The sequence below is a fragment of the Pongo pygmaeus genome, chromosome 5, assembly GCF_028885625.2.
Source record: "Pongo pygmaeus isolate AG05252 chromosome 5, NHGRI_mPonPyg2-v2.0_pri, whole genome shotgun sequence".
Taxonomy (NCBI): Eukaryota; Metazoa; Chordata; class Mammalia; order Primates; family Hominidae; genus Pongo; species Pongo pygmaeus.
In genome coordinates this window covers 152,545,772-152,562,091 of record NC_072378.2, presented here as the reverse complement: position 1 = coordinate 152,562,091, position 16,320 = coordinate 152,545,772, and the positions used below count along the sequence as shown (strand labels likewise).

The 16,320-nt window shown below is 39.6% G+C and overlaps 1 protein-coding gene across 5 annotated transcripts in view; it reads right to left on the bottom strand.

Moving 5' to 3' along the window:
- The window catches only part of ESR1 (estrogen receptor 1), a 416,434-nt gene that overhangs the window by 32,646 nt on the left and 367,468 nt on the right, over positions 1 to 16,320 (bottom strand). For all 5 annotated transcript variants that reach the window (XM_054490751.2, XM_063667120.1, XM_054490754.2 and 2 more), the window contains one exon: positions 9,837 to 9,970. In XM_054490751.2, the coding sequence (XP_054346726.1) occupies positions 9,837 to 9,970 (134 nt within the window). The remainder of the gene's footprint in view (positions 1 to 9,836; positions 9,971 to 16,320) is intronic.

Sequence of the window (16,320 nt, the reverse complement as noted above, 5' to 3'; positions counted from 1 at the left end):
TAAACACTCAATAAATGGTGATCAAGCTAACAAGCAACAGTTGACAGAGCCACAGACATCACTCTGTTCCATGGAATATTGCTGTCTTTCTTATATGCCAGAAGAAAAATGCAACCTAAAAAGCACATCTAATGTAAAAACTCAGAGGAAATGGAGCTAAATCAACCTCAATCAATTTCAGTCTGCAAAAGCAGCCACGGGCCCCCTGAGGGGAAGTGCTGGAAGAGGTGGAAGCTGGTGGAGAGCTCAATGACCCCATGGGGGAGGCCATGCAGGGCAAGATGGAACTCAACGCAGGGAGTTTGCTTTTCCATCCTTCAGCCCAAGAGAAGCAATTGGAGGGAGCAATGGGCCATGAGTGGCAGATGCAGATGTACATACTCTGGCTAAGTGCTGTGATTCTGGTCTAGACTCAAAACTTTACAGAACAGTTTGATGTTCCATTCCAATTTTTCAGGAAAGCATACATATTCTATTACGTATGCTTTGAATACCCATTGAACAATTCATAGTATCTTGCAGGGAAAGAAAAATTCATTAAAAAACAGTTATTTTACTTTTGGGCTCAGGAAATAAATGGAATTTTGTTGTTGCTGCCTTAAGGTTTTCTTCAGTTCAAGTTTTAAAGTCTTTCAGACTATAGTTAAGTATGCTGGGAACAAGGACAGAGGGAGGGCACCTACTGCCTTTCCAAATATATGGCCTGATTGCACCTCTAGTTCTTTGATTAATGTAGGGAGGCCTTGACTTCAAAATTTTGGTAGGATATTAGATTGCTGAAGATTTTTTCCTTTGAAATAGAGAGTACGCAGAAATGGTGATATTAACTTAGGTTTTTGCACTATCTTATACATCACAACACTGTCTTATACATCGTAACCTATAAGGTTGACAGTACTGCTTAGAATTAGTTAGAGGTCCAGTGGCTTGATGAGACATTCACTGGTAGTTTAATGTTGTTGCCAGAAATTCCCTTGTGTCCTTCTGACTCCAGCTAATCCTACTCATCCTTGAAATCATCTTCATAAAATTAATAAAACCAAATTACTAGGTTTTAAACAAAAGCATAAGCTTTGAATAGAAACACAGCTAAGCATTAACCAGCCTGCCCTATAGCCCAGAGGTCCCCAACTGCCTGGGTTGCAGACTAGTACCAGTCCGTGATCTGTGAGGAACTGAGCCGCACAGCAAGAGGTGAGTGGTGGACAAGGGAGCAATACTGCCTGAACTCCGCCATCTGTCAGATCAGCAGTGGCATTAGATCCTCATAGGAGTGTGAACCCTATTGTGAACTGCCCATGTGAGGGATCTGGGCTGTGTGCCCCTCATGAGAATCTAACTAATGCCTGATGATCTGAGGTGGATCAGTTTCATCCCAAAGCTATCTCCTACCCCACCCCACTCCACCCCATCTATGGAAAAATTTTCTTCCATGAAGCTGGTCCCTGGTACCAAAAAGGTTGGGGACCGCTGCAGTAGCTCACTTTCTGACAGCCACTTACCACTTCAAAGTCATGTAGCCCCTGTCACAAAGTCCTAACTTCTACAGATAACATCTTTGATGCTAAAAAAAAAACCCCTGAAGTTTGCCATTTTGAGATATTTTTCAGATCCTGCATTCCAATGAGTTCACTGCTGCCAGCCAGAGTGAGGACCCCCTCCAAGGAACTGACCCAGTGCAAGAATGGAGTTTCTATATCCTTATTATCTCCTCCCCTATATCCTAACCAATCAGTTACCCCCAGCTCCTCAGCCTCCTTCTTGCCAGAATTCCCTTAAAAAGCCGAGTCCCAGACTTTTTCGAGAGGTGGATTTGAGGTTTCCTTCTGTCTCCTTATTTGGCTGCCACACAATTATTAAACTCTTTCTCTGCTGCAGCTCCTGCTGTTTGGTGTACTGGTCTGTTACCATGCAACATGCCATCAAGCCTGGCGGTTCAATAATGTCCTCGTCACTCAGCAAAGGATCAGTCCTCAGCTAAGGACTCCTTTTTTGGGTCTCTGCAGCACTCAATACTTACTGTCATTACAACCCTGAACTCATAATATTAAAATAATTGGTTAATTATCTTTGCCTCCTACCCAACCTAGTCCATGGAGGAAGTGGACCTTACTCATTTTTACGCAGGCAGTGCCTGGCACAGTTCCAAGCATGATCAGTAGCTCCCCTGCAGTTTGCAGAATGGGTAGTTTTGTAATATACTAGAGAGCTATTTTATTTTAGTGGAAATTCGATTGCCTATGCCAGTAGTTTTCAAACTAGGTTCCACACGCTCCTGAGAATTAAAGATGGATTCTCATAGGTCTTTAAATTGTCTTTAAGAATTTTAAAATTTTATGCTTTTGTCTTAATGATATTCCAAAAGACATGAAGACATTAATATCAGAGTGTTCTGCATCAATTAAGTCAATGGTTCTAAATCCTGGTCACAAATTTTAGTCTTGGGGGATGGTTTTAAACAAATGTTGATATTAAGGCACCACTCTGGGATAATTACATAGGAATCTCTGGGTGTGGGTGCTCATACAGAGATTTTTCTCAAAGCTCCCCTCCTCCACACCCCCAGATGAATTGTGTGGTCAGTCTTAAGACACACCAATCTAGATAATCCATAGAACCCTGAACTGTTTCCCAAGTAACACATTTTTCACAGATGCTTATGAATGCCTTAGAATCTAGCAGTTATATTTTAAGTATCTCAACGAAATACAGAAGCAAACAAAATGCATAAATGATGTGTTCCTGCCAAATCCAAATGACGGACGTTGCAGAATACTGGGCGAGCAAAGGTTTTGGCACAGTTCTGAGCTCAAGCAAGTGCTGGAAGAGCCCAGTTGTGGCCGCATGCTCAGTAGCCTCTCATGTCAGATGCAAAGAGGCCAGGAGTCTGCCCCAGGCATGTTGCAAACAGCAACTTAATTACACTAAACATTGTTATTATCAGTTTCCCTTTTAGTTTGTATTTAATTTATGAATTTGTTTTGCTTTTATACTTACATAAGAGCTATAAACATTTGCAGTTTATATTTGGTGCGGTTGCCAATTTAAGTAGAAGCTACAGTCATTCATATTTAAGCAACATTGGCATACTAAGAACATTTTGTCAGCACTGGGGGAATCAGGGGAGCATTTTTTCCTTTTGTTTTAAAAATTTTTTGAGACGGAGTTTTGCTCTCGTCACCCAGGCTGGAGTGCAATGGCACGATCTTGGCTCACTGCAACCTCTGCCTCCCAGGTTCAAGTGATTCTCCTGCCTTAGCCTCCTGAGTAGCTGGGATTACAGGTGCCCGCCACTATGCCCAGCTAACTTTTTGTATTTTTAGTAGAAATGGGGTTTCACTATGTTGGCCAGGCTGGTCTGGAACTCCTGACTTCAGGCGATGCATCTGCCTCAGCCTCCCAAAGCATTTTTTCCTTTTAAACTGGGTCCATACATTATTCAAATTTAATGCCAATTTACATAATGTCTGGACCCTAGAGAAGGTAGGATAAAATGGTAATCAAATCGAGTCTCTGGGAGATGGCATTCTCCTTTGTTGGTTCTCTTGAGGACACAAAATGATAGGCAGCTTCTCCTCCTGAGGTTCTGAATGTGAATGGAAAATGGCTCCTAACATCCAGAACAGTGCAAGGATTTCCCGTCTTTCAACACCTGCTGCCTTTTTTCACCTCCCATAAATTCATGCTAAAACTGCCTACATTTTCCCCAGGCTACAGGCATTTGGTTGGTTTCCCCAGTTCTCAGAAGCTCCAAGAGAGCTCTGCAACATGATGCAGGAGCAAACTCACACCATTAGGGACCTGAGATGATTCTATTCACAGAACATCTTCATCATGAGAATGCAATCTTTTAACCCGAAAGGGCAGGGGTGAAATTCTCCCACAGAATTTCCACGCAGGAATTTATTTATTACCTGCTAAGAAGAACAGAGTAATTTCTTTCATAGTGACAAAACTAAGGCTTTGTATTTGGAGGGCATAACTAAAGCTCAGTAACACTCATGTGCATCTACTGTGTGCTAGTCATGGTGCAAGATGCTTTACTAACTGGTCATTCTTTCAATTGTCACAACAATTCTGTGAGTTAAGTATCACTATTTCTATTTTTTTATTAGGCTCAGGGAAGCAGCTCATCAAAGGACATCAGTCATCCCCTTTCTGCCAAGGAAGTGGCAGAGTTGCTTCTCCTGAATTCAGTCCTCTCTGATGACAAAGTCTGTGCTATACCATGTTATCAGGAAACTAACAGGAGCCATGAGGCTTGCTTAAGGCAACACCAAAAGTTGGTAGCAGAGAAAGGCTCCAAAGTTGAGTGGCTGCCTACAGAATACAGTCAGCCAGAGAAGAGACAACGAACCACTTAATACTATGAAGTGCCATTTATCTCAAAATAATGGCAATAAGCAAGCTCCCTGGAGAGGAAGCTTGGCATTACAAAGGACTCCAGAGAGAATAGAATCCAATCTTCTCCAATGTGACAACAATGGGCATACCTGACAATGTGCCCATTTACAATTTCCAAGGGCTGCTCCTGTCAGAAACCTTCAACTGTTGAGAATTAATGATTTTCAGTGTTTACAGTCAATATATTTAAAAAATGTTCTTTCATCTAAATACAGGAACTTTCTGAATCATTGTCTTATTTCTAAACATAAAAACATAAACAATCCGAGTAATTGTCTAATAATATAAAGTGAGTGCAAACAATCCAGATCTGGAGAAAGAAAATAATCTTTGTGATGAGAACTTGTTATAATTAAGTATGAAACAAATACTTCCTTGACCAGAGAGTGGCGTCTGATCAAAGCAAACAGAATGGCATCAGCTTCAGCATCCTTCATTTCATGAGGGCACCATCATGGCAAGATGTGCCACATTAACAAAGCATGACTAGATGGCAGACAGCAGCTGGCACTGCTTCATGTTTATGTTTAACATATACGTTCCTGTCTGACATTCCATAGTCCCTTTTTTGCTAAACACTAAAGTACACATTTTAGAGATGTTGCCATAATTCTTTCTCCTGTCTTGTTTTCCCTTAACTTTTCACCTTGGGTATTTAAATGTCTATGAATTTTGACCCGTATTCCTCTTTATTATTCCATCAATTGAAAGAGAAATGTTGTCTGAGGATCAGTTTTGGATGAGCAGGTGAGCAAGGCTATAGCATTTCAAGAGCATAAGACATTTCCAGGGGAAAAAGTGGCCCTGCGAACAGTGATGCCGAAGCCAGCAGCACACAGAAGGCATCTGGGTAACTGGAGAAGGTTTGTGGAGTCAGGAGAGAAAAAGAGGACCTACGGTTGAAGAGAGGACAGAGGGCTGGAATCATGGTCTGGCTGGTTCTCCAGGGAGAGAAGTAGATAAAGTTACCAGGGAGAGAGGTGCACGAGGCTCTTCAGAATTAAATATATAGAACTGTGGTTAAGAGGGGTTTGGAAAAGAGGTAGAAATAATTATTAAATTGAATGTGAAGGCCAAACCAAACATTTACTAGAGAGTATAGATTTTTACATATAAAGCTTTGACATATGAATTTTTCTGAGCCTTGAGGAACATTCACTGAAAGGGTGGTTTTCTGATAGAAGTGGATTCTCAGGGGTTATGAGGCTAAAACCAGGGCCCACTGATGAATGGTGCATGACCCCATGTGACTCCACAGCAATTCACCATAGAGTTTTCATCAAGGTCTCTCAACGGTAAGTCCCAATCACAATCAATTATTATCCACAAGATAAATGTTGCTCTAAATTTTCTCTAAATCTAATTATGTGGCATAATTAACAGTCTCGGGATAACAGCCATGGTGGTCTCTATTGTTGGTGTTACCCTGGAGTCCCCACATTTTTTTTATTGTAAGCCTTGCTAAAGGTCTTTAAACTAAAACACTTCATTACACTGAAAAAAGACATGAACCTACTCCGTTTAAGCCAGAGATTCTCATCAGTGACGATGATAGCTGTTGTTGACTAAGGGCCTACTATGGTCCGTGAACTGCAATAGACGCTTCACACACAATTTCCCCCTTATCCACGATAACCCAAGGAGATGGGTCTTGCTTTTTCCATTTAATAATTTGATATCATCTAGATCTGTGGAGCACTGAAGAGCATGATACATTTCAGAATGGTAAGAACAGATGGGAAAAATGAGGACTTTCCAGGTCCTCCTGGCCATGTCTAGCAAGTAAGCATCTATTAAATGACTGAATGATGTAACATCTGTTGACAGTCCACAGGCTAAATAGACTGTGAGGAATCCAAAAAAATACAAATAGTTTATAAGGAGATTAGGAAATATATGCATAAAGAGTGAGAGAAAAATCCAGGTTAATGTAAAAAATGCAAAGAAAAAAACCCCACACAACGGTAACATTCATTTTTGTATATCTGGCACAAAGTCCATAGTAGGAACTCAATAAACATTGAATTATTGAATAAATGAATGAAATCAACCAACTAACCAAATCCTAGATTGTGTGGTAGTGACTCTAAGAATTGAAATAGTCTAGAGAGGAAATTCATTATGGACTGGGGTAGTAGCAAAACTTCCTGAATAAGGTGAGCTGGGCCTAGAAAAATGAGAAATATTTGAATGATATGCAGGAAAACTGAATTCCCATTGGGCAGAAGGGATACCGTGGGCAGGCCCAGAGCCTCTACCATGGTCCCCTTTGCAGCTCCAGCTCCCATCCTTCCTCCACAGCTGCTGCTTCATGGGCTTTTGCCCTGAGCCCATCACTTCTGTTCTGATTTGCCCTACACTTCAGCTCTGTCCAGCTAGTTCTCAGGATGTCTTGAAGTTGGCATCTTGGATTAACGAGGAATGCCTCTGTCCTTTGGTGTGGAGTGGAAAAACAAACAATGTGTGTCCTATGGATGATTCTGGGTTTTTGCAAGCAAAGTAATAAATTATTCTAAATGGGGCAGAAATGATGACGAATATCTCCCACTCCCAAGCAGCTGTGAAGATGAGTTCCCATGGAAATTTTGGCATTTGAGGGACCCTCTCCAAACTTCCAGAAAGACGTTCCGAGCAGGTCCTCACAACAACCTTTCAATTCCCCTTGTGCCTCGGCCACAAAATCGGGGCCAATATAAACCCAGCCTCCTCAGACCTTGGCGACTGGGGCTCAACACAAAACCTTGGGTTCCTCTGTACACTGAGGTTTTGTTTCCCAGGCGTCAGAAAGGCATCTTCTAGCTCAGGTTTCCTGAACCGTTTCCAGCTTGGCTTCTGTCAGAGATTCCTGGAGTCAGAGTCACTTGGTCATTGGTCTCATGATAGGTAGAGCTGCCCCATATCAGAGCCATGAATCAGTTGGACTTTTAGAAAAATCCATATCTCCAGTTGTGGGGAAAAATTGTTGATTGTGGTATGACCACATGCTTCATATGACTGATTGCTTTTTTATTCTGAAAAAGGCTCCTAATGCTACAGCATTGTGTGTCAGAATCTTGCCCTCTTTGATGCTGTTTTTCAGGAATAGGAGACATGAGGAGCCCTGCTCAGCAGCAGATCCGCTTTTCTGGGGCACAGCTCACTTTTGTAGGGAAAAGAGTGGTTTCGCTTTGTGCGGGGTTGAGAGACAGCTTCTGTTTGCTTACTGCTCTCCTGAGCCAGCAATACCGTCCTTGATAGAAAAGAGGAGCTGCCAGCCGCTGTGTTATCTCATGAAAAAGACAACTATAAACTATGTCAGCATACAGTGCCTTGAATTTCTACAATAGCGTTTCTGCCCTTCAAGAGCAAAGAAGTGCACAGAAGATCCTAAGAAAGAAGTGAAGGAACAAGGACAGAGTATGAAAGTTTAACTAGTCTGAGAAGGAGGCAGACGGGGGCCAAATCCTGCAGTGAGAAATACAGTCTTGAGGTTTGGGTGCCAGTCTTTAATAAAATACTTTCTTGTGAGGGCTGAAAGTTTTTTCCCCCTGGGTTGTAAAAACCCTGGGTCTATGAATCCAACGTTTTGGTGGCAAAAATCCTGATATTTCTTGCATAATAGTTTTAAAAACTCACTCTGTCATAGGAACAGAAACAAAACAATAATGCAGGAAAAGTCCATATGGATCTGGAGGAAATATTTTTTATTACTGAGATCAGAGCATCCACTGTGTGGATCATACAACTCTGGCTAATTTTACTTCCTGTCTTGGGTACTTTTTCTCAGTAAAAGTGCGGGGTGGGGAGTCTTAACACTTAATAGGCCTGCCTTCCCTGAAGTTCCCAGATTGCCCACACGAAAGCTGTCAGCACGTGCCAGCCCTCCACCGAAGAAGGCACAGGTTCAGGACCTGGCACCATGTAGCCAAGTGGCACTGCTCCCAGAACTCTCATCCAATAAAGAGCCATTGTGGGATCTGGACCCTACAACGTACAGGACAAACGATTGAAATGAAAAGCACAATGCACGTGAGTGGAAACAGAAACTTGAATGGAGTGGTAATCACTTCCTTAGTGTGGATCACATCATTTATCATGGGACTTCATTCTGTAATTCAGTCCTTGCCTAGTGTAATAGTACAGATTTCCATTTATCAGTTGATAAGTGAGAATGATTACTGTGATAACCATTAAGCAACACAGGTTACTAGTGGTGGTGGGGAAAAGAAGTGGAAAATTGTCACGGGAGGTGGGAAGGGATTGGCACTCATCAGAAAGAGACAAAAACACAAGAAAAGAGAAGGAACGGCTGATTCCGTTAAGCAACACAGGTTCCTAGCGGTGGTGGGGAAGAAAAGTGAAAAATTGTTAAGGGAAGCAGGAAGGGATTGGCACTCATCAGAAAGAGACAAAAACACGTGGAAAGAGAAGGAAGTGCGGATTCTCTATGTATGTGATCAATACAAGCTGCAGTTCAGCTATTGAGGAATTTGAGACTATGTCTAATGGTATAAGAAACTAAGTCAGGCCCAGAGCTTCAAAATAGCTATGATTTCTATGTGAGAATGAGGGATGAGGCACAAAGTGGGGTTAGAGCCAGGGGGAAAGGTGGAGCTTAAGGGGAGCTGCTGTACAGCTGATAACCAATGTGAGCTTTAGGTCCCAGAGGCTGTAGAGCTAGAGCTTAGATCCAAATACCAAGAGGCTAGGAGGAGTCAGGGCACTAATTCAGGCTGAACCATAGTTTCCATCTGGGTGACATAGAGTAACTCTTTATACAACAGCCAACCTCACTACATTTAAAACAAAAACAAAACAAAAACAAAAACAAAAAACAGATGTTGCTCTTAGCTAAGCTTTCTCAAACAAATAAATACGAAGTAGCAGTAGAATCAGACTTCATAGAGCAAATGGAAAATGCTCTTTCAGCTGGACAATTTATTGCATTCCACATTCTTCTGTTTTAGAAACAGGTTTTTCTATCTCTAAGCCAACTATATTTTTAGCTAATCAGTTCTGACCAGAAACATGGTCTGTCTCAAATAACCCTCTTTCTTTACTATCTGGAGCCTGGAATTGGTCACAATTTCTTAACAGAATTACTTGGTCTACTTATTTTCAGACATAATATAACTATCAACTAACATATGTCTATATACATGTACCATTTGAATAAAAACATCCTCCTATCTGTGAAAGCATACAAAAATTTTAGCTCAAAGGTCATTTGATTCAATGCCAAATTACAATTTTTCATGTGTCTATTTGGCTAGCATGGTTCTACCTCTATATGGAATCTGCAATGTTGGTAGGTTATTTTAAAATGTGTGTCAGTAGTTTCTTTCTATTTATGACATTGACATTATGCCTTTGGAGTGGGTAGCTTGTATCTGGTTGAAAAATACACATAAATATTTCATCCAGCATTGAGTTCTCTTGTGTTATCAACTCACCAGAATTAAGCAAAATAATAGATTTGAGGCACACAAACTCCTCTCCCTGCAGATTCATCATGCGGAACCGAGATGATGTAGCCAGCAGCATGTCGAAGATCTCCACCATGCCCTCTACACATTTTCCCTGGTTCCTATGAAAACATAGCAAAAATAAATAAATAAATAAAAAGATTAAAAAACAGAAAATCTTCCCCAAGACATGAAAGGGTTCACATTCATAAAAATCCACTGGTTCTAAATCTTTAACAAAAAACTATCAGCCATTGTCTTCATGGAGTATGAACATTCATTTGAATTCTAGAAGGCAAAACAAAAAAATAATTTCTCAACAATAAAACATTCTCATTTCGACTTCTTAGAAGAGGTGGGTAGTTCAGTCCTCAAGTCTGCCATGTTAAATATGGAATTCTTCAACCTATGGGTAATTGAAAATGATCAAGATTTGGGTAAATGATTTATCTAATACATGTATATTGATCTGCTACTATATTCTCAACAATGTGGTAGTTCTGGGAATAAAAACAGGGCCCCGGCTGAAGATGCTCATAGCCTTCAACTAATGTAACAAGTCCTGATGGATGTGTTTTGTAGTGCTTTTGAAGTACAAGAACAACTACAAAAACTGTGGGCTATGGTTGGGCTGAGCCCATTGGTATTACAGGAGATCGTATGTAAGTAGGTTGCATTCGAGTGGATGCTTTAAGATAATGTAGGGTTTCATCAAGCAGAGATGTGAATGCCTCCTTGGAAGAGGGTCCTAAATATGGGAGGAGGAGCAGCATGAAAGAACATAGAGCAGTGTGTTGGAGGTCAGGAGATGGCACATTAATCTGTGAAAACAGAAAAATGTCAGATCATGATATTTTTAGAAGTTCAGGCTTTTAACCTTGGCATCAAGAATTTAACATTAGTAGTTGCAACTATTAAATAAGCAAACCAAAGGTTCACGACATGTAGTACTTAAAAACATGTGTCTGTATCTTTTTCATAGGGTTGTTGAAGAATTTAAATGAGATACTACACACGAAAGGAATTCATTTATTTTTTTATCACAAGTTGAATTTTGGCATGATGTGTTTGAGGGGGCTAGAAAGAAGTTAAAATATTTTATGCATGCACAAATATATATTTGTGAAATATATAAACAATTAAAATATGAACACTAAACACATTGTTTAGCACCTTGTTTTGTTTTTAGTTAATAGATCTTGGAGTCCTCCATCAACTTTTTTTGACAGCTCAATATGTTTTCACTGAACAGAGTGCTAAACTTTCTTTAATCTCTTCTTTCTTGGGTGACATTTCTTTGCTTTCAAGTATTTTGTTGTTAAAAACGTTTCATTCAATGACTATCCTTATGTTTATGTCTTTGGATACGTGTACAGATAGCTATAGAATAAATTCTTAGAAGTAGAATTGCTAGATAAAAGGGCTTATGTATTTCAAATTTTGATAGTTCAAACATTGCTTTCAAATAGCTTGTACAATAGACTGTTGATAAGAGAATATATTGGTATAGGCTTTCTCTAAACTGCCTGCTCTTGTCCTTTGCACATATTTTTCTGTTATTTGTCATTTTCACATAGATTTTTAAGAGTTCTTTAAATATTATAGTAATAAGCCGTTTGTCATATGTATTTTTAATTGTTTTTCTTATGGTTTTTTGTTTTTTCTTCTGATGTTGTTTCTGGTATTTTCTTCTGCAAAACATTTAATAGAGAATTAAATTTATTGAACATTTCATTTATGGCTCTAGAACATTATGTCTTGCTTTTAAAAGCAAAGACAAATAAATAAAAGAATTTTTACATATAAATATATATAACATAATAACATATAAAATTATCTTATATTTCCTTCCAGTATACTTCCATGTTTTCATGTTTAAATTTTTGATCTTCTGGGGTTTATTCATTTTTATAACAACTTTTTGAAAGATAATCACATAACATATCATTTGCCCATTTAAAGAGTGTGATTCAATGGATTTCAGTATATTCATAAGGTTGTGCAACCATTTTTGGGGATTTATTTTGGCGTAAGGTATGAGAAAAAGATCCAATTAATATTTTTTCAAGTAGCTCATGAGTTTTCTATCTTTTTCACAGATGTTCTTTTCTTTGACTTAAAAAATGTTGATTACTTCTGATATATTCATATACTTCCTACAAGTGACCTCTAAGATTAGCATTATTATTTCCATTTTCCAAATGAGGGGATTAGGATTCAAGATTGTTATGTCAAATCACATTGCTTTTCAACCAAAAGAAAGAATTCCAACAAGAAGATCTTCTCTGTCTTTAATTCTTGTTCTACTTTAATTCATTCAACAAGATTTACTGAGAGCCTGTTACATACTAGTTCTTACGCTCAACATTAGAGTACCAAGAAGAAAGCCATGGGCACTGTCAGTAAAGAGGTCTAGAATGGGAACAAGACAGACAAGGAGAAAGCCAGGTGCAAGACACAGGAAAGGTTCTAGAAAGAAAGCTTTTTGCATCTAACATCAGTCTCCCCAGATTCAACCCATCTCAATATTGAAGCAATTGTCATCCTATTCCCAAATAAAGTGAAATGAGGTATTTCATGTAAAGTACTTAGAATGGAGTGTGGCACACAGTAAAGATCACCTTTAAGTATTACCTATAGATATACTGATAAATACATGGATATGTCAAGGGAGAGGTTGGCCTTGTAACTTGAAGGAGTCAGAAAAAAACTGCCATGTGCATTTTGCTTTGACTATGAAAATCTGGATGCATGGAAGCTCCATAGAAGCACAGCAGGAACTTCAAGAGGTATGCTGCCCAATGTGGGGCTGACAGAGTGCTCACACCAAAGGGTCCATTGGCATTGAGTGGGGAGAACATACTAGAAGTGGGTTTTTCTTGTCATGGAGTTGAATTTTTTTTTAAGTAGTTCATCTTCTTTCTAGTGAAAAAATAAACAAGGATGGGGAAAATGTTTGGAGGATGAAGCTTTAAAAATAACAACTCATAGCCAAAATAGAGAAATGTTCCTTTCTCAGTATAATGTCTCTGTTTACTTAACAGACTGCACACCGGCAGGCGAGGAAGTCTCAGTGTGGGAGGCAGCCTGTGTTCACCTGCTGTGAGCAAAAGTTCAGTTCAGAAACTGAGAAAGTGGAGACTTAACAGTTCTCCTTTCTTCTTGTCCTTTTTCAATCGTCTCCCATAGTTTCCCACGAAGAGCTCGTTCTTGACTCTTCCAGCAAGAGTGTATTTTTCTCAGCCTCTTCTCACTGGATATCCTGTTATTCCTAATCAGCCATTATTACCTGTCAACAATATAATGCTTGCTCTAAAGTACACATTAGGAGCTGTAGATTGTGCCCTCAGGGATGGTGTATACCCCAAACTCTCAATTCAGTTCTCACGTGTGTGTGTGTGTGTGTGTGTGTGTGTGTGTGTCTGTGTGTGTGTGTATGCATGTGTATGTTCCTTGTTCCTTTAGGGAATGTGGAGGGGGCATATGTTGACTATTAATCATAGACATATTATGATAGGAAGACCCCAGAGCCCACCTTCCATGCAAACACATGTGCTTCATGTTTTGGTGGTGTACATCTGAACTTTGAGGACTTCTGGGGGGATATTCAATGCAGTGAAGCTGCACTTTTCTAAGCAGTGCTGTTTAGAGGCTACAAGAATAAAATCACCCTGTTTTTCAATGGGAGCAACTTAGTTGGTCTAAGCACTTTAGTGAATCCAGTATTTGTATAATAAATAAAAATTATGTACCTTGATGATTCTGATGATAGTTTTGCTAAATTATCCAAACGTTGCCTGAATCTCAATGACTGGCCAATTATGTGGTACCTATGGGTCTCTCACTAGCATTATTACAAGGCGAAAAGGCTTGCCACATGAGCCACTGAAAAAGCGATTTGTCAACCTACAATCTGGCACAAATCTATGTGGACTTTGAAGATGAGATAGATACTTGTCACCTGCCTGATGCAAAGAAACTTTTCAGTGTCTACTGAGGTCATTATGCATTGTGGTCAGGGCTTCATTTTCAAAGTCTAGCCAAAATATTCTATAATAACTTCAAGGGGCAAATCAGACTAGAGCATTTAGCTCAATTTCAGTGGGTATGGATGGATCAATGGCATCAGAAATGGGGTGATTCCTAAGAATCTGGAGGTAACATGACTGTAAAAGACAAGATTAGTCTAAATCCACGAGGTGCTCCTGAGGCTGAGAAGCACGTGGGGCATGGAAAAACAAGATTTATTTTTAAAGGAAGCACACAGCTCCAGTCATAGATCAGGAGTAGTTTATCAAGCAGACCAGCCTATGACTCCCACTGTGAGACGTGACAGCCTGCAGTGATGAACTCCTCCATGGATTATGTCAGTCTGGTTTTCAGAGCACCTCAAAATCCCCTTGTGGGGAGCCTTGTTCTGCTACTTATCCTCTTCAAATGTGGTCCATTTGCACTTAAGTAATGGGGGAAAGAACCAGCCTTGACAGAGCATTTGCTCATGGCATGTTCTGGAAGTTTCTCCTCAATAAAAATAAAAGCCTATTTTTCAGAAGCCCTAAGGCATCTCTTCCTCCACATGGAAAATAAAGAGCTCTAATGAGGGTGTGCAGACCAAACCTTCACTTGTATATCTTCAAAAATATGCCTTACAAAATGTAAGGTTACCCATTAGCATCTCTTTATATAAAAGGAAACTGATAAATGGAAACTGAGAAAACCCAGGGGATCAACATAAGACATTTGATTTAGCTGTCCTGAAGAAAAGCACAATATGGTTTTAAAAAGGTAACAAATTAAGATGCTGTTCAAAATCAATAGTGGCAAGATTAGATGTATTTAAAGAGCTTCTTTATCTTCAATGCTACAAAATCTCTCAGCATGTGCTCAAAATGCTGAGACTCCATAAATATTTATATGATCAAGAGGTTTACATATGCAGCTCTGAAGTATGGAAGAAAGTGATGAAGATGGAAATTGTAAGTGATATATCTTGAAAGATGCAAATTTTAAAATGAATGTTGTTTAGACTCTTGAGTCCAGCTGCCTGGGTTCAAATCTTGATGCCACTATTTACTAACTTTGTGATCTTGAACAAATTACTTAAACTCTGTGTGTCTGAATGAGTATACAGACAGAAACATCACATTGTACTGTAAGTTGCAATTAAGCCATTGGGATTTGATTCCTGTTTGATACAGCAGTTAGCCCATGTAGATTAAAAAAGAAATTGGTACTGGAAGTGAATACTGCCATGAAAAATGTTTACTTCCTAACACCAGGTAGTAAGAAAACATAGCAAGCTAGGGAGCCCTGTTACAACACCGCAAAATATCTGCTCTGAAAGAACTTGGCAGGTAGGCTACATGCCCGGGGAAGTGGTCAAATGAGACCAATAGTGTGTAGTGGACACTCTGGCAGTCATTAGTAAGGTGTTGTGAGAAAGATGTGAGATCGGGCAAGAACTGAATGGTTCTCAAGCAAAAATGGAAGGGAATGGAGCAAGATCAAAGATAAATGGCCTTACAAGATTAGAAGAACCAACAGTTTTTGGCCATGAAATATTAAGAGATGAAAAGTAAAAGGGTCTTGAGCGTGGAAGACCAAGTAAAACTTCTTCGTTTACAAAGTTACTCAGTCTTATGACAAAGGGTGACAGCAGAAGGGTATTTCCTCACCATCCAAACTTATTATTTCAAGTAGTCTCAAGGGAGTCACCGTTAAGTCATGAGGGAAAGGCCGAAGCACTAAGAGGCAAATAAGAATATCAGGTTTGTTGGCGAGGACATGAAGAAAAGTGAACCCTGGCATGCTTGGTTGGATATGTAAATTACTACAACCATTATGGAGATACTACAGACGACCCTGCCCAAAATTAGAAATATAATTACCATTTGATCCAATAATCCCACTACTGGGTATATATCCAAAGGAGATGAAATGAATATATTGAAGAGATATCTGCACTCCCAAGTTCACTGTAGCATTATTCATAATAGCCAAGACATGGAATCAACCTGGGTGACCATCAACAGATGAGTAGAAAAAACAAAATGTGGAATATATGTACAATGGAATGCCATTCATCCTTTAACAAGAAGGAAATCCTGTCACTTGCAACAACATGGATGGACCTGGAGGATATTATGTTAGATATTGCTCCCAAATGACCAAAGGGCTATAAGAAATGTCATTCCATAGCACCCTGCTTTACAGATTCGAATCATTTCCAACTGGCATGATTAGTAAAGGAACAAATAGTATGGAGCATTTGATGTGGGTCTCAAAACGCTGACTGAGTGAGGAGGAAAGAAATTTCAGGAATTTCCAGGAAGATTAAATGGTATCAGAAAGGCCAAGAGGTGGGAGAAGAGAAGGCCTATTCAGGGAATATTGAGTAATCTAGCTGGTAGATTTTGCTATTTGTAAAGAGAGAAACTGGCAAAGAGGGCTGAGTCAGACTGTGAAGAGTGGT